Source organism: Phyllopteryx taeniolatus, chromosome 15 (genome assembly GCF_024500385.1).
Source record: "Phyllopteryx taeniolatus isolate TA_2022b chromosome 15, UOR_Ptae_1.2, whole genome shotgun sequence".
NCBI classification, from domain to species: Eukaryota; Metazoa; Chordata; class Actinopteri; order Syngnathiformes; family Syngnathidae; genus Phyllopteryx; species Phyllopteryx taeniolatus.
Genome location: NC_084516.1, coordinates 7,579,785 through 7,602,011, shown reverse-complemented (window position 1 = coordinate 7,602,011; position 22,227 = coordinate 7,579,785). Strand labels below are relative to the sequence as shown.

The 22,227-nt window shown below is 39.7% G+C and overlaps 1 protein-coding gene across 2 annotated transcripts in view; it reads right to left on the bottom strand.

Annotated features, from left to right (window-relative positions):
- npdc1a (neural proliferation, differentiation and control, 1a) overlaps positions 1 to 22,227 on the bottom strand; it is a 28,055-nt gene that overhangs the window by 3,963 nt on the left and 1,865 nt on the right. The window contains exons 1-2 of one of the 2 annotated variants that reach the window (XM_061747942.1): positions 15,417 to 15,552; positions 7,269 to 7,418 (exon numbers count right to left, since the gene is read on the bottom strand). In XM_061747942.1, coding sequence (XP_061603926.1) covers positions 7,269 to 7,410 — 142 coding nt within the window. In that variant the 5' untranslated portion in view covers positions 7,411 to 7,418; positions 15,417 to 15,552. Of the gene's footprint in view, positions 1 to 7,268; positions 7,419 to 15,416; positions 15,553 to 22,227 lie in introns of those variants that run through there. The other variant, XM_061747940.1, reaches the window with a different exon arrangement.

Below are 22,227 nucleotides of genomic sequence, written 5' to 3'. Positions count from 1 at the left end.
TTTTCACCAAGTGGTACAGTCCACCGCGACAAATTATATATTTCAAATCCAAACTACCATTTTTCCATTTTGAAGTCATTCCCTTGGAGTGTAACCCACTTTTCCAGCTTTCTCTGACCCAGAGAGAGGTCAGGTGAGTAGTTGGGTGGGGAGGAGGGGGGTGGGGGTTGCTCAAGAACGGCAAAGTTCTCCTCTGTCAGGAAATGTCAGATGCTCAGGGCATTGTGAGCAGGCGCGTTGTCATGTCATGAAGCAGCTACAAGTTGCCCTGCTTTTCATGCACTAAATGACACCAACACCACCACCATCTCTTTGCAAACGTGCCGGTGGCAAGAGAGGTCTTGCCCAGAGTGAAGGGGAAAACTCCTCGTTTGGGTTTGAAAGAAATCCTTTACGACACCAATCCCAATCCCACAACTTTTCTGAGAAACCTCGTACGCCTCATTGTTTGGACACGGATATTCCAGACAATGCTTCTGTTGCCAAATCTAGTAACAGTCGTTTGTAGTCTGTTTCTACTAGTAACTTCGCTTTAAAACAATGTCTTGCTTCTAAAAAGAAAAATGCAAATGGCACCAAGTGAACTTTGTATATATGCAGGGAACATTTCAAGGTGCCATCCCGGACTGTGGTCGATTATTTACATTATAAAAAAAAAAAAAAGAAGAAGAAGGGATTGAGTGTACGTGTGGATGGCCACGTAAGAGAGTTTTGTCACTAGCTCGATAATGACCCGTAACCCCTTGAGAGTGGCCTACGGGGGGGCAGTTGGCTACTACAAACAAACAGTAAACGGCTCAACAGGAGAGCCACTGACACGCATGTGTGCTGTTATCTTTTCCCACTCAAAAACCACTCACTTCCACCTACACACCAACCCCTTCACCGAGACTACATGTACCCACACAACCACACACACACTTCTTACTTCCTTTGTGATTCTTCCAATGTCTTGTATATCGACAGCAGGGGTGGGGAACTTTTTTTTTTTTTTTTTGTCCTATCAGGGGCAATTTAAATTTTCCTTCAAGGGTTATACTAGATGCATGAAAAAACCGTGAACATTATATTTTTAAGTTTTAAGCAGATTTATGTTTTTAGTATTGCACTGTGCACAATGTACAGAATACGCAAATAAATAGATTAAAAACTGATAAGATTAATACATTTGTATTTGACTATTTCAGGATTACATTACTCAAATACTTGACAGAGGATGTTAAAAATACATTAGCTAAACCTATTAAATTGGTTTAAATTGAGAAAAACAATTATAATCAAAGAATTCAAATACCTTTGTGGATTAACATTTATACAATAATAATTATTATTATCAACATACATTACTTCACAGGATGACAAAACTAATTATTACAATTACAATTCTGCATAAAATAAGTTTTTTTTTAGAGAATAGTTGGGGGAAATTATACTATTATGTAGCAACAAAAAAAAATTGTACAGGTGCATCTCCATAAATAGGAGTACTTTATTTCAGTACAATTCAAAGTCATTTAATGTATTGATTCATTACAGCATGAAATATTTAATATGATTTATTATTTTCATGATTACATTAAATGAAATCCAGACATTTTCCATATCAAGAAATTATACTACTGTATTAAATGAACCATTAAAATGATTATCAATAGAATAATGAGTTAGGAATTGGTCTTCTGAAAAATATTTTACTATGATTCATGAATCTGTAAATATAGATTTCACTTTTTGAATTTAACTACTGAAATAAAAGGACCTTTTTACCAGAAAGTGCGTGTATATACGTGCGCTGTCTGTAGTCAATAACGGAAAATGGACGGATGGCTGTGTTCTCAGTGAGCTCTTAGTTGTTCAAACGTGAACTCTGCTGCCGTCTAGTGGGCAGTCAGAAGAGCAGGTGCGCTCAAATACAGAAAAACAGGGCAGCACTGTGAGGAGATCTCCAATTGGTGTGCTCTTTTCAGCGTGTTTTAAATGAAAGGTCGACAAATGGTCGAGGGGAAAGATAAGGGAGCAAAAAAGCTCACAGATTTGTATGTCAACTTCATTAGCTTTGACAACTGATATGGGAGGACATTTTCAATAAACTACCCACATTTTTGGATAGTAAAAAAATAAATAAATATCTGTTTGTCCATCCATTTTCTATCGCACTTGAGGTGAGATGTGATGACAAAAATGGTAATCATAGTGAGTGTACAGATTACAATATTTGTGTGCGTGTACCACATGGAGATTACATGCGTGCTGTACATTATGTAACGTCATAACAGGATGAAAGTGGGGGGGGGGCGAAAAAAAAATCAAGTGAAGGCATAAATGGTCAGCTGCGTGGATGTGATGCAGAGGAGTCCTGCCTTTATCACATACACCTTTACAATATATGAAGAATGAACAATGCTTGCTCAATGAGCGTGGCTCAGAGGCATGGAAACACAGCGTGTTTGCTGATGGAAGCCACTCCTGCATGTCAAACACGCGCTGGTTTACTTTTTATAAAGTGTCGTCCGACCTCCCTGTGTTAACCTGCGGTGCCCTACTTGCTTTTCAGACTACGAAGGTGACATTTGAGTTTGAGAGTCCACACAGAATGTAAGAGTAGGAAAACAAAATGGAGACAGAAGTATATGGAGTACATTGGAGAAACGTATTGAGATTATATAAATTACAAGATGGGAAAATGTTATAAAATATGGAGGTTTGCGCCCCTCTGCAGCTGTCTTACCTGGATAAACCACACTTAAATAAATCCTCAATAATTGCTTCTTTTAGAAGGGGTTTATTAAAGGATATTGAAGTGTTTGTCTGTCTATGGGAATTTTTGTCCACTGATCCATTTTGATGGCGATGGGTCTCTCAAGTTCTTCCACATGAGACTCATGGTGTAACGTTATAGCTCAGAGGTTTTTATTAATTTTTTTAAACGTTTTACACCAAGTACCACCCCCAAAAAATACTTGACTAGTATCACCATCTTGACCAACATTAAAATGAAACCGGGAGACAGACGTTTTATTCAAAGTATATTTTCAGTTATTGTAAGCCACTGTAACATGATGCAGTTACAACATTAACACTATGCTATATACACATATATACAAAAAAAAAAAAAAAAAAAAAAAAAAAAAAAAGAATTATATATATATATATATATATAAATCATTGAATGATTCAATTAAATTTGCACATAAGTTACATAAAAATTTTACCTTTTTTAAACAAATAATTCTTAAAGATCAAATGCAAACGCATTGAATTTAAAAGTTAAATATAACTGAACTGTACTTGGGCAGTGATTCTCTTGTGTACCACTAGAGGGAGCCTGCGTAGCGTACTCCTACCACACCGAGAGTCCCTCTTATAGCCTAAATTGTTGTTGCTATACGGTTTTGTAGTGTATCGAGGCACAAGGAATATTTGAGGATAAAATTCTGGGCTACTTATTACCAAATTTACCATTTAAAGATAAACTTCTAGTTTTTATCAAGAATTAAAAATCCCATGGCAAGACCTTTATGAAATTTCAAAAGATTTGTTCAAAATGAAAGGTTGACAAACGGATCAAAAAATGCTTGCCCAAGCAATGCAATAATGGTGAGTGTTGGGCATGAAGCATAACAATCTCATGGTGTGAATGAGCATCAGCATTTCAAGAGGCTTCAATTACGTTTGAATGAAAACTTAATTTAGCTGTTAGCTGATGTTAATTTTATTTTAGAGTCAGCTGACAACATATTTGGAAGCGAATTGTAATATATTCTATACTTTATGATGTTCCAGGTCTTGGATTAATAATTGAGGACCTGTTGCCATGGATACTGTATGTGTTGCAGAACCAGAAGCACATCTGCCATTTTAGGTCCTTCACTGTTACCACAACAATGACATCCGAGGGAGGTCTTCATACAGCGTGTCATCATAAGCTCATATAAATAACATAACTGTTTAAAATGACAAATCACAATTAGACAGAAAATATTAGAAAATACGGTGGATATAGAAAGTCTACACTCCCGTTTGAATGGCAGGTTTTTATGATATGAAAAGCGAAGGTTTTTCCCACCATTATTGTGACCTACAATCTTAATTGTAACCTATCTAATCTTTTCGAGAGGGTAAGTAAAAAGAAACTGAGATCAAATGGTTGCACAAGTGTGCACACCCTCTTATAACCGGGGATGTGGCTGTATTCAGAATTAACAGTCATATTCAAATTCACGTTAAATGGGACTCAGCCTACAAATAAAGTTCAGTTGTTCTAGTAGGGCTTTTTTTAGTCACATCTTATAGCACAAGCCATGGCCCAGAGTCAGAGAGATCTTATTGTTCGCAGACGTCAGTCAGGAGAAGGGCACAAAAAAATTTCTAAGGCACTAAATATTTGATGTAACACAGTGAAGACAGTCATCACTGAATAAATATGGCACAATAGTGACATTACCAATAGCAAGAACTGGACGTCCCTCCAAAATTGGTGAAATGACGAGAAGAAAACTGGCCAGGGGAGGCCGACAGCAACATTTCTGCAGGAATTCCTGGCAATTACTGGCTGTTTAGTACATGTGAAAAAAATCTCTCGTCTTCTTCATATGTCTGGACTCTGGGGTAGGTTGGCAAGATGGAAGCCTTCTCTTACAAAAATATAACTAAATAAATATTCAAGCCTGGCTACATTTTGCAAAAACAACACTTGAAATGTTTACACAACCTGGTGCAAACACAATACTGCTCATCACCAAAAGAACACCATACCTAAGGATGTAGTAATGTCAGCATCGTGATTTGGGGCTGCTTTTCTTCTGCTGGAACTGGAGCCTTATTTAAGGTGTAGAGAACAATATACAGTTCCAAATAGCAGTCAGTGTTAGTACGAAACTTTCAGGCTTCTGCTAGAAAGCAAATAAATGTCAGGAAAAGCCTACTACAGCATCTGAACTTTATTTGGAGTTATTCGGAGGCACTTGTTGGCAGGGGTATGCTGACTCCCATTTAACGTGTTCAAATGGGACTGATTCATTTTGAACACCGCCACATCCACAGTTTGAAGAGGCTGTGCACATTTGTGAAGGCACATTATCACAGTTATTTATTTTTACTCTGTCTCTCTGAAAAAGATTTCATTTTTTCTTAATTTGAGTGGTACAGGTTATAGGTCACATTAATGGTGGAAAAAGTCTGGAAATGATTTATCTTGGTCTTATTTTTTTATACATCATAAAAACCTGGCAATTGAACAGGACTGTAGACTTCTTACACCCATTGTACTGTATATCTATATTCTCATTTATTTCATGTTCACTTCTCTGTGGTGTTGCTGGCAATAATTTGAGCCAAGTTTCTACTGTACGCTTCCCTGCTGCAGAACCATCTGAATTATTAATCCTCGAGCATGGACACACATATACACACCTCCTAGGAAACAAACAGATTACACAAAACCCACGGACACAGTGACAAGTCTCAATTTCTACAATTAACGCAGAGTGAGAGAAAGATATTTATTTTTGCAGCGTGGCTCTTTTCTAAAATTACATTCAATTTAATTAAGTGAAAGCGAGCTCTATGAGAGCGAAGCGATTTAAGTGGCGAGAGTGCGGGGGCGATGCACGTGTTTGTTGCAGCAGCAGCGGTGGCAGCAGCAACAGGGGCAGGGCCAGATTAAAATATAAATAAATAAATAAAATTCCTGTGAGGATCACATCACACTGCGCCATATTTGTCAGAAACACAGATGACGGGAGAAAGAGGCCGAGCGAGCTTGCAGCGTCACGGGGATGCAGAGAGCCGAGAAGCGAGAATTGCAGGAGATACATGAGACAGTGACAGACAGAGGGAATGAAGACATTAAGCCAAGATGGATAAGCAAGCAGAGGGAGAGGCCAAAATCAATAGGCGATCGAACGGGAGAGAGCTTGGCTGCAAGGAAGAGAGTTGTGTGTAGAAACATACGGAAGAGTAGGCAAGATGCAGAGAGGGAATAAAACAACAAACTGTTATTATTCACCTTGGCCAAAGACATTCATTTTTTATTTTTTTTTAATTATACACCCACCACCTATTCGCAGTTCACTATTCCCGAACTCACCAATATGCAGTTTGGCGTTATTTCTGTGACACCTTAAGATGCTACAAGATGCCACCAAAGTCCTGGCTAATAGGAAAGTAGCAACTGGTGTCAAGGAAGTACAGAGATACATCTCGACGGTTCTAAGGTCTCTGTTAGGGAGGAGTTACATGTAACGTGGGGTTTAACGGAAGTTCAGAAGAGTCTTTGCCACGAGTCTGTTTTTGCTCTGTTGAGTTAGCTATTAAAAACTTCAAGCTAACGAGTGACGGCAGTCTCATTATAGCTTGACTTGTTGCTTGTGAAGCGTCAACATACATACCAGAATCAACTTTGCAGTGTAATGTTGTAAAATATTATACCAAATACCAAAATATTTACAAAGTTTTGCGGAAATTGTTTTTCAAAGTTACGGCTAACCGTGTATGTTCCATTTTTTAAACATTTTACTTTGAAAATGACTGCTGTGAAAAACCCTTTTTGTAGTGGACCAAGACGTTCACAGTATGTGTGGAGTGAAGGATATTGCATGTAAAAAATGAATGTCTCCAAGAAGACAAACTACTGTGTGACGTTAAGTCATTATTAACTTGATGTAGATCCGCACAAACGTTTATTTAAGTATGTATGTATGCGCCTGTAGCTTCAGCACTAATGAGGTTTCTGTAAAGGTGTGTCTGCCTGAGAAAACAAGAAATAACTGGATCGCGTCACGGCTTCTTCCCTGATTTGTTTTTTTCTTTTATAATTGACAAATGAGAAAGCTCCATGCGACCTGTAAATGTCAAGCTATTCTCTTGTGAGCCTGCGGGGTAGCAGACATCGTGCCAGACACAGATGCCATTTAAGCAGAGCGCTAATCGTGCTCTTAACTTAATCTTGTTTCCTGCCACTGGTCAAGTTAGTTCTGCACATATGCACTGATTTGACGTGAAGGTTGTCTTTTAAAAACATATTTTTAGCACGGAGTATTCTACCGATTGTTTTTTGCCTTATTGAAATAAATACACAAAATACGATAAGTGTATGTGAGGTACAGGTATTATTTTTGTCCTCCGAAGCTTCGAGCCAGAGGTTTTGCAGCAACCTTTTTTGTAATCAAACTATTCGAGCTGCTCAATCAATTAATCGTTTCAGCCATAGTATAATGATCGCAATTATTCAATGTAAGGGTAAGCAAGTGCGATTGACGTCTTCATACCATGTTGACGATGTCTCTTCCTGGTCACACAGCGACCCATCTCATTCTCCACCAGCACCGAGAGGCAGGGGCCACAGCTGGTGGAGCCAGGCTGGCACAGGTGGCGTCCCTCTTTGGCACAGTCGATGTGGGGAGGGCACATTCTACCAGCTGAGAGAGACAAAGACACTTTTGATAAGAATCCTCCAAAAGTGACACACAGAAATGTTTTGTCATGAATTAAATGTTGCTTTGAAAGTTCCCAGTAAGAGAGGGTTCAACTCCAGATAATTCTCTACAGTTTATGTCAGCGTTATATTTTTTATCTCAAGTTCACTGAGTTTTTAAAGTGATGCTATCAAGGTTTCTTTATGAGCGAGGTTTGATGGCTGAGAAAGATTGTGTCGCTGTTAAAAAAAAAAAAAAAAAAAAAAAAAAAGTGTTGGTTTTTGTAAGCCAATCATGGCTCAGTTCAAATCGAGACCAAAGCCTTGCCGCGCTGCTCGGTATAGCGCTTGCTAACGTGGGGTTCAGTTGGTTTTCTTCAATGGAGCCTTGAGTCCTACTCCATACAGTTGACCCATTTGCCACCAGTTTGACAAAAGGACTGCCCCCAATCCACAACATTGATACAAACGCCCTTGCACTTGACACACGCAAACTAAGAAGAGGGTCAGAGCATTGCAGCAGGTGTGTTGGGCAGATTACAAACCCTACTGTGTCGCAGCACAGGCCAGTAAAAGGTGCTCGCATAACAGGTCGAGTGAGCTCAGGACTGCTGTAATACATCTCAAAAGCCACGGTCGTGTACGTCTTCCTGGTGAGAGTTCAGTTAAAGATACAGTATTTGGGATAAATGATTGAAGTCTTTCATGTATACAGTATATTCTGCTGTTTTTGTGTCGTACGGTAACAGTCCAATCCGATCTTCTCCCCTTGGCATATATTTACGTAAAGGCAGATTATTAGTCATGCAGCGAGGTGGCTGTAGGAGAGATTCAAGTGACCTCCATGGCAACAGGGCCTGCAATATGAGGGAAGATGTGAGATATTGAAGGAGCAGATCTGCCAAGTGGGAGTCCTGGTGAGACGGAGGCAACACACAAGAGTGATGCCTTTTCTTTATTAGCCCTTCAGTCTATTGATTTGTATGCGCTGGTAAGAAAATATTACCTTTGCCAATGAGATTAGGTTTTCATCAGAGCAGGTCCAACTTCCAGTCTACCATTGCAGTAACACAGTATAAATCAGACGTGCAAAATATGAAAATTGCCCACTCCTTTTAAATACTCTGTATTTATACATACAAATGATACAATTTAATATTATTTAATTTTGGGATGTACAGGGGGTTCTTGGTTTAAGACAGTTTGTATGGCAGCAACGTAACCCAAATTTTTACGGAAGTCAGAAAACACCATAGAACATTTCCACCCTGTACCAACACAGTAGTAAAGCCATAAGTACATATTTGTATGAAAAACATTGAGGTCATAAATATCAAACAATTACATGAAAAGCAAAAAGTACAGCGGTGCATGCCCTGTTGTGCTGTGTGACGACATTTTTACACCGCCACGCAAACTAGTTGGTTTGGAATCTGTGATGATGTCACAACAAAAACAACAATGGTGGACCCTTGTAACATTTGTGCTTGTAATGTGTCTCTGGGTATGTGGTAAATATGGGTCGAGTCATTTCAATTCTCAAATTTTCTTATGAGCAGGTTACATGGGTTGAACCGATTAGTTGTTCATAATAACAAAACAGTGTCTGTCCCCCTGTATAGTGCTGAACAAAAAAAGCTTTGAAAAGATTGTCATGAAGGGATTTAACGCGGACTCCTTCAATTTCAGTGAGGTCTCAACAGGAATGAGGAATTATAAACTGAATTCACAGTAATATTTACGGCACAATCTTTAAAGCATACGACATGTTTATCACAGTTAATTTTAAGCTTGAGTTAAGGTTAAGTGTCAAGTTCCTTGACCCTGTTTGCAACCCGAAACGTTTGCAAATTGAGGTAATGCTTCCCATTCAATTGAATGGAAATGCAAATAATATGTTCCAGCCCTCAAACAAACATCTTAGGGGATGCCACCTTTGGTAGGCAGTTTGGTGCAATGTACGATCTGTACTATTGTAATAATAATACATATTGTAATAATTATACATCAACTTCGTATAGTTCTCGTCTCAAAATTGACAAAGGTGCACAAGGAGAGAATAGTCAAAAAAAAATACAATTTGATCCTTGGTGGATGCAGTTGTGGGCAGCAAGAAGTCTGTCCTCCAAGAGTCCACTGTTCTCTCTCCGCTAGTTAGGGCGAGCTAGCGACATTTGGCTAGCGACTGCTACTTCGCAACGGCTACCTAGCAGTCTCAAGAAGGAAGCACCGATCCAGTGTTTTCTTTGATTTTATCCTGACGTTTTGTGTGATGTGCCGACAGCATTGTTTACATCCACTATAAAATCCAGGAGCCCGCAATGTAATACGGCCATTTTGGGCCAGAACGTAAAAAGTACTGTATGCTAAGTTGGCGATTTGACTTTATTCTTCTTTTTCTATAGTAATTAGCTTCACTATCGCACGCAGTGTTCCTTTTCTTAGACCTATTCTGAGAGCTAATTAAGAGCAAAAAAACGAAAACAGCGATACAGCACTGTACTTGCAATGCGTGACGCACTGAGTTTCGAGTTTTCTTCAAAGGTCCCATATTTTACCAAACCAACTTTTTGGGGCAAGTATTTGTGATGTTACATTGGCCCCATGGTGCCTCAGTAAATGTGCGAAATATGAATTGAATCGTCCACGCATTCCTGAGTTCCAGACATATGAAATCAGGTCATTTGAATTTCTCAAGCTTATCTACATCACTAGCGAAGATGGTGGCAGCCTCATAAATGTTCTCTGATTAAATGTTTTGTCATTTATGTTGAATGACAGCATGCAGCTCTTACCTGCTCTGCATTGTGGGTGTAAGACTCATGTGCTCATTATAGCTTTGATCAACATCTCAATTATTCCCCCGTTCATTTATCATTAAGGGCGTCTATTTTTATCATTCGCAGCCTACTTCCTGTGTCTGAGAGGTTCATCTTAACTTGTTCATGCTTATTTCCTTCAATGCCATGTCCTCACAGAAAAGCGATTAGCACAAACAGAGAGGTCGTTTATTCAAAAAGAGACGACAATTTAAATTGTGACATAAAAATAGATGAACCATAGATGTTCTCGAGTTTGTCATATCTAGTTTGAGGATCCAAAAGATGGGGATGACTCATAGCGCTATTTTAAGGGGTGTTCTAATCATGGCTTAAAAAAAAAAATCAAAAAAAACCTGAGCACATTTATAACTTGGCTGAAACTACAGACCAAAGTTTAACCAAAGGGAAACCCCTGAAGGAACCAGTGGAGAGACATCTCACAGGGCTAGTTGAGGAATGTTGTAGTTCCTTTCCAATTGAATACCTGACATAAGTCTGTACTCTGTAGCGTCGTCGTAAATCTGTAGTTGTTGGTTATTTATAGGTATTTAAAACATACTTCCTCTGGGTTTTACCTAGGTGTTGAACGACTAAAGGCATGTTGTAGTCGACTATAATGTGAAGAAAGTTGAGTCGCAGTCGACGTCACTGATATTTTTTGCACCACAGACCCATTTCACATAAAGACGTTTCAACGGACCCGCATAGAAACAAACAAAAACACATGATTAAAAGTACAATGCTCCATTACTGCAGTTGTAGTAATTAGTAGGAGCACTGTGCATGTTTCTTTTCAACAAGCCAGCTGGGCCTGTCTCATCATGTGTTCATTAGTTTAGTGCTACAAGCCAATGTTACGACACAGTGTTGTAAAGCGAGTGTCGTGTCGTGAGTTGGTGTTGTATCATACAACTTCTAATGATGAATAAAGTTCTCATTAGCACACAGTTGTCCACGTATTCTTGAACGGTGGACACAACATTTTGGCAAAGTAGCTCGACCTTCACGTCATGCTGTTGCCATCCTTCCTTGTCGCCAGTCCTGCGTTCCCGCTGGTACCAATATTTCAAGCCTAGTGGCAATCGGAGCTTTGACTGTCAGTATGGAGGCCAATTAAAAGACGAGATGCAAAAACATTGGTTTTGATGTAAGCTTAGAATGTCAATGCGGCATAGTAAAGTCGACCCGTTGGAATTCTGGAAACTTAAAAGCTAAATTTGCAAGAAATTGTTTTTTTTTGTAGTGTAACGTACAAGCCATTGGATGTTGCCACAATATAAAATCGAAAGATTATGTGAAGAGCAACTCTTGCATTGTCTCAATTTGGGGTGGTCCGTTTTCGACTTCAAAATTGTCCAGTTGGGAACTATAAAGAAAAAAAAAAAAAAAAAACAGGCTGTTGGAACACATCTGTCTGAACAAGACATTCAGACAAACAACAACAAAGGAAGAAAATGAGTCTCCCGTATTTATGTATATTGGAGGCAAATATTAAAAAAGAGGAGACAATGCCACAGCGTCCAGAGCTAATGCACAGCATCACGGTAAGATATTGTTAATTTGTTTATAGTTTTTTCATTTTTAGCCGGGTGTGATGCGGCGAAGACGAAGCTGCTCGACCAATGAGCGACAAGCAGTGGGTTATGTCACTGATACACTTGGAAAACCGGCTGACAAAGTGCTTAGAAATAGTACTTCTACAAAAATCCAGAGGATGCTAGAAAAGCAGAAAATCCACTCCCTGGCACCCCAGCAAAAGTGCCTAAAACTGACAGTTTATGTCTGCGAAACTAACATGGCATACAGATTCATGTATCACCTGAGGCAACTGATAAAGTTCATGATCTCCAAAGCACTCCAGAGGTCCTTGTGAACAGTGAAATATTCTGTCCTGTACTCAAAAGTAATGCCTCAAACTTCTTCTACGTGCCCTCGGGCACCACAGGTCATTACAGACATTCACCACCGCAATAAAGCACTAAAAGGCTGAAAACAAGCTTTTATCCCTCAGGCCATACAGACCACAAACACTCACCGACCCAAAGAATACCATTCTAACAACACAGCATATCTTCATAAATGCTTTAAAACATGGCTCACTGTCGGAAGTAGGTAGCCCTTTCATCTTGCAGTAACACACAGTACGTACACACTTCTGATGGGATGCTGGGAAACTCCTGTTTCCATCGTGTGGCTGTAGCTCAACATCCAACAGCTGATGTCAACATACTTTGCTTTCGAAGGCAAACTAGTTGCAATTGAATCAACAGCGCAAAGTAGTGAACTTCATTTTACCTGGATACTTCATTGAAGGAAATTCTGGTAATTGATCTAAACTATCAATTAACAGTTATTATTCCCATTCCTTCTACATGCATAGTTCATATTTTTATATTAGCATAAGAATACAAAGACACACTCAGTTACAGCCAAATTTGTTTTTCATTCAATTGTCTAACATTAATGGATTACAAGTGTTTTTCATACAAATATTTACTGTAATTACGGTTTTAATACTGTGCTAGCAGTAGTAAATGGCATTTTCCAATTTACATACAAATTCAGGGTATGTCTGCGCAGTAGAAACAGAACTCCGGACTAAATGTAACCAGAGCTTGGAACGTCCCCTCGTGAAAAAACAACTGTTTACTTGTGGGTTTCGTGTCATTATGACGGACAAAACCCATTGTGTGTTATGTTGCTTCAACACATCTGCACATTATAATAATGCGGTTCAAATCTCAGCAGTGCCAGTCAGCAATTACCATAAGTTAATGTGCCGGAACGTAGCGCAGTCACAAGCTTCTAGGTAGTTATTCTTCACACAAACACGAAGCGAGCATATGTGCGCAAAAGCTAAGTGGCTGTACATTCGTCACTATGGAGGCGTAAGGTGGGGAAAACGGTGAGAGAATGAGGGCGTCGAAAAGGCGAGTGAGTGTGAAAATCTGGAAAGGGGGTGGCCAAATAGATGTGAATTAATCACTCTGCATGCGCGCAAAAAAATCTTTAACACATCACTAATGCCAATGTTGTCCTTGAAAAGGTGGGGAACCTACAACCTTTTAAACATACATTATATAGACATTACACACAAGATATTTGGTTTGGAGCTGAGCTATTAGGAATGTTTAACGGCAAACTTGAAAGTCACATTTTTCATAATTTAGCATTACATATCTGGTAGCAGTCACACAAAAATCACTGGAACGGGTTAATTATTTGACGCACCCTTGAAAATGAGCCTAAAATGCTCGCTTTGGTCCTGTCTTTTTTGTGTGTCTACTCACGGTAGACATTAGGGGTTGAACAACTAGAGATTTTGTAGTAGATAATATTGAAAGTCGAGTAGAAGTTGATTAACCAATGACGTCATTATCATTTAGCAGAGTACTGCGGTACTCCACCTTTATCGTGCCACGGACTGGTTTCGCGTAAAGACATATTTTGACGGGATGGCACTGAATTTCTTTTTAAAAGAAATGATTTAAAACTAAGCATTACGCTGACGGGCTTGAAATGGCTTGATAGGAACTGCCCCTGCCCCCTTCTAGAGCATGGCGGAACGAGTGAAAACGTGCGTCACAGTTGTCTATGCAGTGGCCTGACAAAGACGCAACAGTGACAGTGAATGTCAGGTCTCCATTGGATTTGCCCCTGTGTCAGCCCTCTTCCTACGCTGTGCTCTTGCTAAATTAAAAAGCTCAATCAGGGCGACCTGTGAGGGAGGAAAAACAGACAATCGGGCGGCTTAAGAGGCAAGCAAATGGAGGGCCAAACAAACTTCTTAAAAAAAACGACAACACCATTCTGCAGCATGCCAGCTGATTACAACAGGGTGGAAAAACACATTATGCAACGCCCGCTACAGAGTCCTCGTTACAAGAGAGAAAAACGACTACTTCTACATCTGCTCCTGTTGCCAGGCTTCACCGAAAAAGGCAAACAGACCCAACGACGCCGAGTAAACACTGTGGACCCCTTTGTGTCAGTTATATTATGTTCCTTCAAGTTGTACAGCGACGGCACATCAAATCCAACCATGCGAGGGAGGGAGCACGGCAGGAAATAAGCCGAGCGGGTCGTATACTCCTATTGTGTTGATTTCCTGACTCTGATGGCATCCAGGAAGTGAGCGTAACATTCTTAATCAAGTGGAAAGCGCTTTCGTAGGCACCCCGCACTTGATTTGTGCACGCGCCGTTTATTTCCCCTGAGCGTACAAAACGGGAGCACGGTTCGCAAACCTTGCATGCCTTTAGCTGTTCCCCAGGGAGCTCATTACTATAAGCATTTAAAGAAAGCGTGTGAGAATGTATACTGACTGATACATGACATTGAGGGTACACCAATGACATGAATATAGCGCATTCATATTTACATTTACAGAAAAAGGAGCGAATACTGCAGGGTTGATACAGTAGAGCATTGGTCATTAAGATGTTTGTTTCTCATGTGCAATGTGATTGATTACCGTTTATTTCAACAAAGGTCTTGTTTGTAGTCTTGCAATGGAAAGGAAAAGGATTTTACCGCACAAGCTTCAAACCTTAACGGGCTGCTGAAGAAACCAAAACGGGAAGTGAAAGTACATTTTCTGTAATGGTTCTGGTAACGCACTGTAATGCTCGCAACATGACCACAACACAATGAACCCACAAATAAGTTTTTCAACAAATCAATACAATTACATAATAATTCCAATGGAGAAACCAAACCAAAGTGGACAAACAGAGGAAAAAGAACCAGCAAACTGTCAAAAGAAGAAGACTCAGACAGACAAAAAGATGACATCAGACGCATATGTTATGGTGCTACGAAACATTGCCAAATGCAGTCCAGCGTATCTCTAAATACAAGCGTATCTCAATACATTTGAATATCGGGGGGAATTACTTAATTTACTTCAATTCAATTCAAAAAGTGAAAATAATAATATAGATTCACTACACACAAAGTGGAATATTTCATGTTTAAGGTTTTTAGACTTTTGAGGATTATAGTTAACAGCTAAGGAAAACCCAAAATTCATCAGTTCAAAAACTGGCATAATATCGTACATAAACAATCAAAACGATTCTGAATACAGAATTGAATTGGCTTTCAAATTGCGTTAATTTTGCTCACTATAATAACGACATTACATTTTTGAGACTGAACCCCTTTAAAAGGATACGTACCCTAAAATGAGCTATCTTCATGTCTCACACTCTTCAGCCACATCGCGGAAAATGTTGCCTAATTGCCCCAGGAAGCGTCATCTCTCAGAAATGTTTTCAGAAATATGTGACAACCTTCGTGGAAAGCAGTCTTATCAGCGTTGCTACACGGATGCAGCGTAGGCGCTCCTTTCCCACACTAATCTTATTCAATGAGATGCATGCGCGCTTGGTGGGAAATGGGGCATGACTTTATACCCAATTAACAAACACACACAACATAAGGGTAGACAGAAAAAAACTTTTGCTATCAAATTGCAGATTGTAAAAAAAGCCCCCAAAATTCATTTAAGTGAGTGATTTGTTGTGCTGTAACACTGCCATGCCACTCATTATGTCAGACAAGTGTAATCCTGACACATGACAATTACTGTGCCATTATCATCAGCGTGAAGCAAAGCAGCAGCAGCAGCAAACACCCCACCACTACCCACCCCAGCAGACAGAACAAAGGGCTTATCCAATGGCAGCACGTAGGTGGCCTTGATTTATTCCATTCTATTTTCACTACTTGTTGGCCAGATGATGCAACAAGCTGATTAATTTGCTTGCCACCTCTCACGAGCAAGGGGGGAAAGCTCACGATTCAATATCACTGTACCATTATTTGACTATGGTACTGAGAGTATCACAACTAGCAAAGGGTGTAGCAACTGATTATTTGATTGATAAGATGGCTCAATTGATTAATTACATCTGGAAAGCAAGTGCGGTCAACATTGAGTGCACTACAAGGGCGTCCTTGGTTTACAAGGGTCCCGACAACGAGTGGTTTCCATGTAACAAATGGCCTTGGGTTTTATATTTATGGCATACAAAGATCCAAACATGATAAGATTGTGCGCGGTTTAAACATTTAATTCAGTGATTCTTTCACATACCACTAGAGGGAGCCTATGTACAACCAGTGGTACACATACCATACTCTGAGAAGCACTGCAATATGCAAATGTGTGATAATCCAGATCTTGGAAGTAAGCTATCGAGTGTACAAGTCACTAAAGCAGTGGTTCTCAACTCATTTTCCTATTGTTGCAAAGTCGCGACCCACTTTCATAGAAGTTAAGAACAATAAAGATTTTTTTTGTACAGAAATAGTCTCTGAAAACACATGTACAGTATATTATATTTTTAAACTCTGTTTCGGGACTGGCAGACTATTGCGGAAAGCCATTGAAATCATAAAGGGCCCCTCCCACTCCGGACACTCTCTTTTCTCTTTTCATGTCGGGACCGTCATAAACAAAGAATGGAGCACAGAGTATAGATACTATAGTCCTATGTTAAGCTGATTTCATACCAGAAAAGTCAATCCATTATTTTCATTACACAGTATATTTGATGTTTACGCATTAATACTGGAAGATACAATAAAAAAAAATTTCCCTGCTGCTTCTAATCAATTACCCTATAAAAGAAGCTGGACAGAAAATGAATAGACGATTTTGTTTTTATTGCTATTAAAATGTTTTCCGTAGCCATCATCTGCTCTTTAAACGCTATCTGCAGTGATGTCTAAAATAGACAGTCTGTCTCGGTATGTGCGCTACGAGGTGTCAGCACTGGCGGGCATGCTTTACAAAGGTATTTTAAGTTGCAGGGACAATCGCTGCCATCGTTGCCGATACGTGGTTATTAAAAAGTAAATAAAATCCCCAACAACAAAAGAAAACAAAATCGGAATGCTTTTTTTCTATACGTTTTAGAAAGGTTTCACATACAGATGATGGTCCAAAATGCACAAACAACCAAAGCTAGAAAAAGATAAATAATAAATTAGTCAATTAATAAACATCTAAAATTCTGGTGATTGTGTGGAATTACTTGCTGATGCTGGTTCAGTCTCAACTAGGGCTAAAACAATTAATTGAATAAAAACAAGTCTCAGCAAAAGTTTCAGCCTCGACACTTCTCAGTGTCTAAAGTCTAAAGTCAGGCTAAAGTCAGTGCAGACTCGCGGCCCACTCTGTGTTGAAATAAGTTAGTCCGATGCCAGTGATTCAGGAGGAAAGGGTGTGTAAAAGACTAAGAATGTCCAAGTTTGGGATCATGTCACCCTTAAAAATAAGAAAAAGTCTCTCCTGCAAAACAGAACTAGCTAACGTACCACAACAGCACAGCTAAAATCGCCAACACAGGATGTCGATGTTAGCTCATTTATAGGGGTTTAACGATTCATCCACTACATCGATGTATTGATTTATATTCCTTCGATCCAACTACATCGATCTGTACTCAGCAAGTTGACCTTCCGGATGAAATATTCATATTTATATCTAAAATTGTTTGAAAAGCCTTTTAAAGGATCATCAATAGATTCTGACGATATTGCATGTGTGAATTTTTGCACTTTTAATGACAAAGACGTTCAACTTTACTCGATTAAGGCGGCCTGTCAGTGACGTCATCGCCACACGCCAACAGAAAACAAAACATAGCATGCTGGATGGCAGATGAGAAGTCGGCGAGCGAGAAATGATCAAACCAGGTCGAGTCTGTGGAAACACTTTCCCTTCTGCAAAGACGGAGGTGCTCTAAATAAGTGACTCGCTCACTGTATCTTCAACCGCCTACTAAGACGTCATGGCATTTTCACACTCTCACAACCCGTTCCAACGCTGACCATCCTGGCACCTCTTGCAGCATTCCCGCTGCATCAGCAGCATAAGGTAACGTCAGAGGAAGAAAAAGGGGAGAGAAAAGTAGAAGAAAATAAAAAAATAAATAAATAAAAAATAAATTAAAAAAATAAAAAGATTAATGCCACAAAGATTACAACAGCAGAGTGTTTATGTGAGGCAAATGACTTTCAGAACAGCAGCAGCAGAGCATAAGTAATGTCATTTTAACCTCAAGAAATGTTGGTTGCACTTCATTTTTTCTACATTAATGTTGTCCCTCCATTCATTTTCTGAGCCGCTTCTCCTCACTAGGGTCGCGGGCGTGCTGGAGCCTATCCCAGCTGTCATCGGGCAGGAGGCGGGGTACACCCTGAACTGGTTGCCAGCCAATCGCAGGGCACATAGAAACAAACAACCATTCGCACTCACAGGCATGCCTACGGGCAATTTAGAGTCACCAATTAATGCATGTCTTTGGGATGTGGGAGGAAACCGGAGTGCCCGGAGAAAACCCACGCAGGCACGGGGAGAACATGCAAACTCCACACAGGCGGGGACGGGGATTGAACCCCGCACCTCAGAACTGTGAGGCTGACGCTCTAACCAGTCGGCCACCGTGCCACATTAATGTTGTATTTGTATTATTTCTATGTTGAAAAACTACATCAGAAGTAGCAGGTAAACCTACTGTTAATCCAACCTGAAGAGATGTTAGATGCACGTTATTCAAATAAAGTGTAAAGGCACTTGCCATTAATTGTTGTTTACTGTTTGTTTATCATATCCATATATCACTGACTCCCACGTCACTCACCAGACCAAGCCCCACCTTTTAAAGCCACGCAGTCAAAGATAGCTAAATAGTGTGGAACGTGAGGATGGCTACCCCAAGTGGACGACTATAATATCTACCTACCTATTTAATAATGCAAAATCATTTTTAATCTGATTACTTGATTAAATGATGGGGCAATCTCTAAGAAAACGACTGGAACTGGACTTCAGCTACGGGAAGTTAAAAACTCCATCGACACAGACAACCGCTATGTCACAACTTCTCTAGGAAGAATTATTGTGTACAATACTAAACTGGCATGGAAAGCCGAGTTCAAACATTGAGATTTTTCTTTCCGTTTACAAAATACATTTGCAAAAAACTATTGATTTTTTATTTTTCCTAGTCTTCAATCAAGAAGATTTAGTAAAATGCCAAATTGGCTGCATTTTTATCCCTTCTTAGTTTAAAACAAAAAAACAGAACCCTAGTGCACTTGCTCCTTGCTTTGAGAGTGTGAATTTCTCATGGCCAACACACTTTGATGTGGAGAAATCAAGGTGAGAAATGAAAGTGGGAAGTGGTTTGAAAAAGGGATTAAAGAGAAGCCTTGGCTCACCCACCTGTTTTTTTTTTTTTTTTAGACTTCCAAATTCTGACAACAAAGAGCACAATGAGGCAGATCAATACTATTAATGAGTGTTTCCTGGTTGCTGTTTTCCAATGTAACGATTACCACCGTTTAAGCTTGCGATGGTGTCTGTTCTGCCGGTGATCTCTCATAAGCTAGGTGTATTTTTTTTTAAACCTGTACAGACACTTTGAAAACAATGAGCTCAAAAACAAAAATAAATTGGTCTGTCTCCAGATGAAGACACAGTAACACTATAAAGATAAGAGTTTCCCAAACAGTAAGCTGATTTCTGAAGCATTGCGGATTCACTGCCTTGTTGCATGACATATCAAAAAGAATGTGTCACTTATTCTGACAGTGGAATCTCTTAAACCCAATTTCCATCCGTTTTCAATATCTCTTAATCTGTTCAAGGTTTCAGGGAGCTGACGTCAAAGGTGCACATTGAACTGGTTGCTAGTCAACCAACAGGGCGTCCCTGAAGTTGTACAATTTATAATTCAACCGGAATTTTTAGGCTTGTTCGCAGCGAAGGACCAGTTTCACCAAGAACAACAATGACAGAAGAAGACTAGATTAGATGCCAGAAGTTATTTAACATTAGGGGAATAGCAGTCAAAGCAGTAAGAAGTCTGAGTTTACCAAAATGTTTGAGATGCGTCACTGATGGTGTAGTGGAACACTCGCCTGACTTTGGTGCAGGCAGCGTGGGTTCAGTTCCCACTCAGGGACGGTGTGAATGTGAGTGTGAATGGTTGCCCGTGTCTATATGTGCCCTGTGACTGACTGGAGACCAGTTCGGGGTATAGTCTGCCTTTCGCCCAAAGTCAGCTGGGATAGGCTCCAGCATCCCGCGACCCTAACCAGGATAAGGAAAATGGATGGATGTTTGAGATGCGCATGGCACAAGAATTGATTTTGAAACGCGATCATGTATGTCACTGTACACAAGACATTCTTTTCCACAAATACTACTTGTATGCAAAGTGACACACATAACTACAATAACACTGAATGAAACCACAGAGATCCTAGCACAGAATTTGAGGACTTTAATTAACACTAATTAGTCATCGATGCAGCAAACCAAACTGCTGGAGGAACATTCTGGGTCAAATCTGGGATATCATTAACTAGCAATTAGGTAGTAGCTGCCTTAATATGACAACTAAGGATTGTAAATTCACATTTGTTGGATCATGAAGCGAAGGCTTGGTATAAATGCATAGTACACAAAGACAATTCTAAAACATAGCACACAGAATCTCCATAAATGCAAAAGAAGCGAATCGTTTGGAGCCAGTAATCGACTCAGTGGTCTTCATGTCCCCGAGCGGCAGTGCGTAAGTGGCGTTCCACCTGACTGTTCTCATCTCCCATTCACCACTAAAGCGTAGATGACTAATTCTGCCACGGGCCATAGGAGGAGATAAAAACACATCGCCGGAACATTTGCAATGAGCCTGTGTCGACATATTGTGACACCAATGAATGCTTATTCCCAGTGGAAGGTTGAGTTTGCAAATAATATTCATGAATACAACTAATTAGTCTCAGCTAGTTTGCAATTTGTGTGACAGTGTCTTTGCTTCTCTCCCGATGCAGCTACTAATACAGTAGCTCCTGTAGTCTACTTTGCTGTTACAATTTTCCTGTATTCCCTAAGCTTTATTATTGTGTGTAAATGCCAAAAGATGAGTTTATGACTTATACTGTTTGTGTAGTGCTAGTGCACATTTGTTTGCCCATCTGTAATGTCACGTCAGTATGTGCAAGAATGTTATTTAGGCTATTCTCCATCCATGCGCGCTAATTCTATTGATGAGCCTCATGTGAAGGTGGTTTGTTTGTGTTGAATAATTTACCTACTGAATACAATCGTTTATGTAACATGGGATCATGATTGTGTACATGTTAGATGCATGGTGATGATGCGTTGCTGATTTTTCTTTGTGTTGTTAAAGACTACAATGAAAAAAAATGACAAAGAGGAATATTGGTGTTTTTCTTTCAGGATCCTTTCTGTTTTAAGTGCTTTGCCACCATTTTGTGGCATCTATACGCAATTACAAACCCCTTTTAGGGGAAGTGTCAATTATTTGTAGATTTTCCCTATTTGCGGGGGAATGGGTGGGGGGTTCACTGTAGTTGTGGGTTACAGTAGGTCCCACAAAAAAAACAAAAAACAAAAAAAAAAAACAGGTGAGTTGGTGAATGGTGAACCACAAATAGGTGGTGGTTCATTTTATGTTAATTTATGTTATTTCCAATGGTAAAAACTGTTTCGAGATCACAACCAAACAGATGCGGATCAGTATTTCATAACATAATGTGCGCGATTTCAGAGGTTCACTCTATTTGTGTCGAAAGAACTCAGTTTTGTAGTTGAGTACATTTAGTCACGATGATGTGTCATTGTTTGCTACATCAGCCCCCCTGATGATAATGCCGCTGCGTTTCACAATTATTTGTTTCACAGGAAAATTATGCTCATCTGCCATTATACGCCCCGTATATCCACATTACCTAAGCTAACAATAGCAGTCATCGCATTTGCTAAATGAAATGACTGACCAGTACATGAAAAATTCAGCGTCATAATCTTCACATAGGCTCAGATGCTTTTGAATAAATACAAACGTGTCCATTCACATTGATGAAAACGTGTTGTTTCTGTGCAGGGAGGGTGTAGCTGGGGCGCTAAAGATGACGTTTGACTGTCCAGCTGTTGCTGCTCTCACA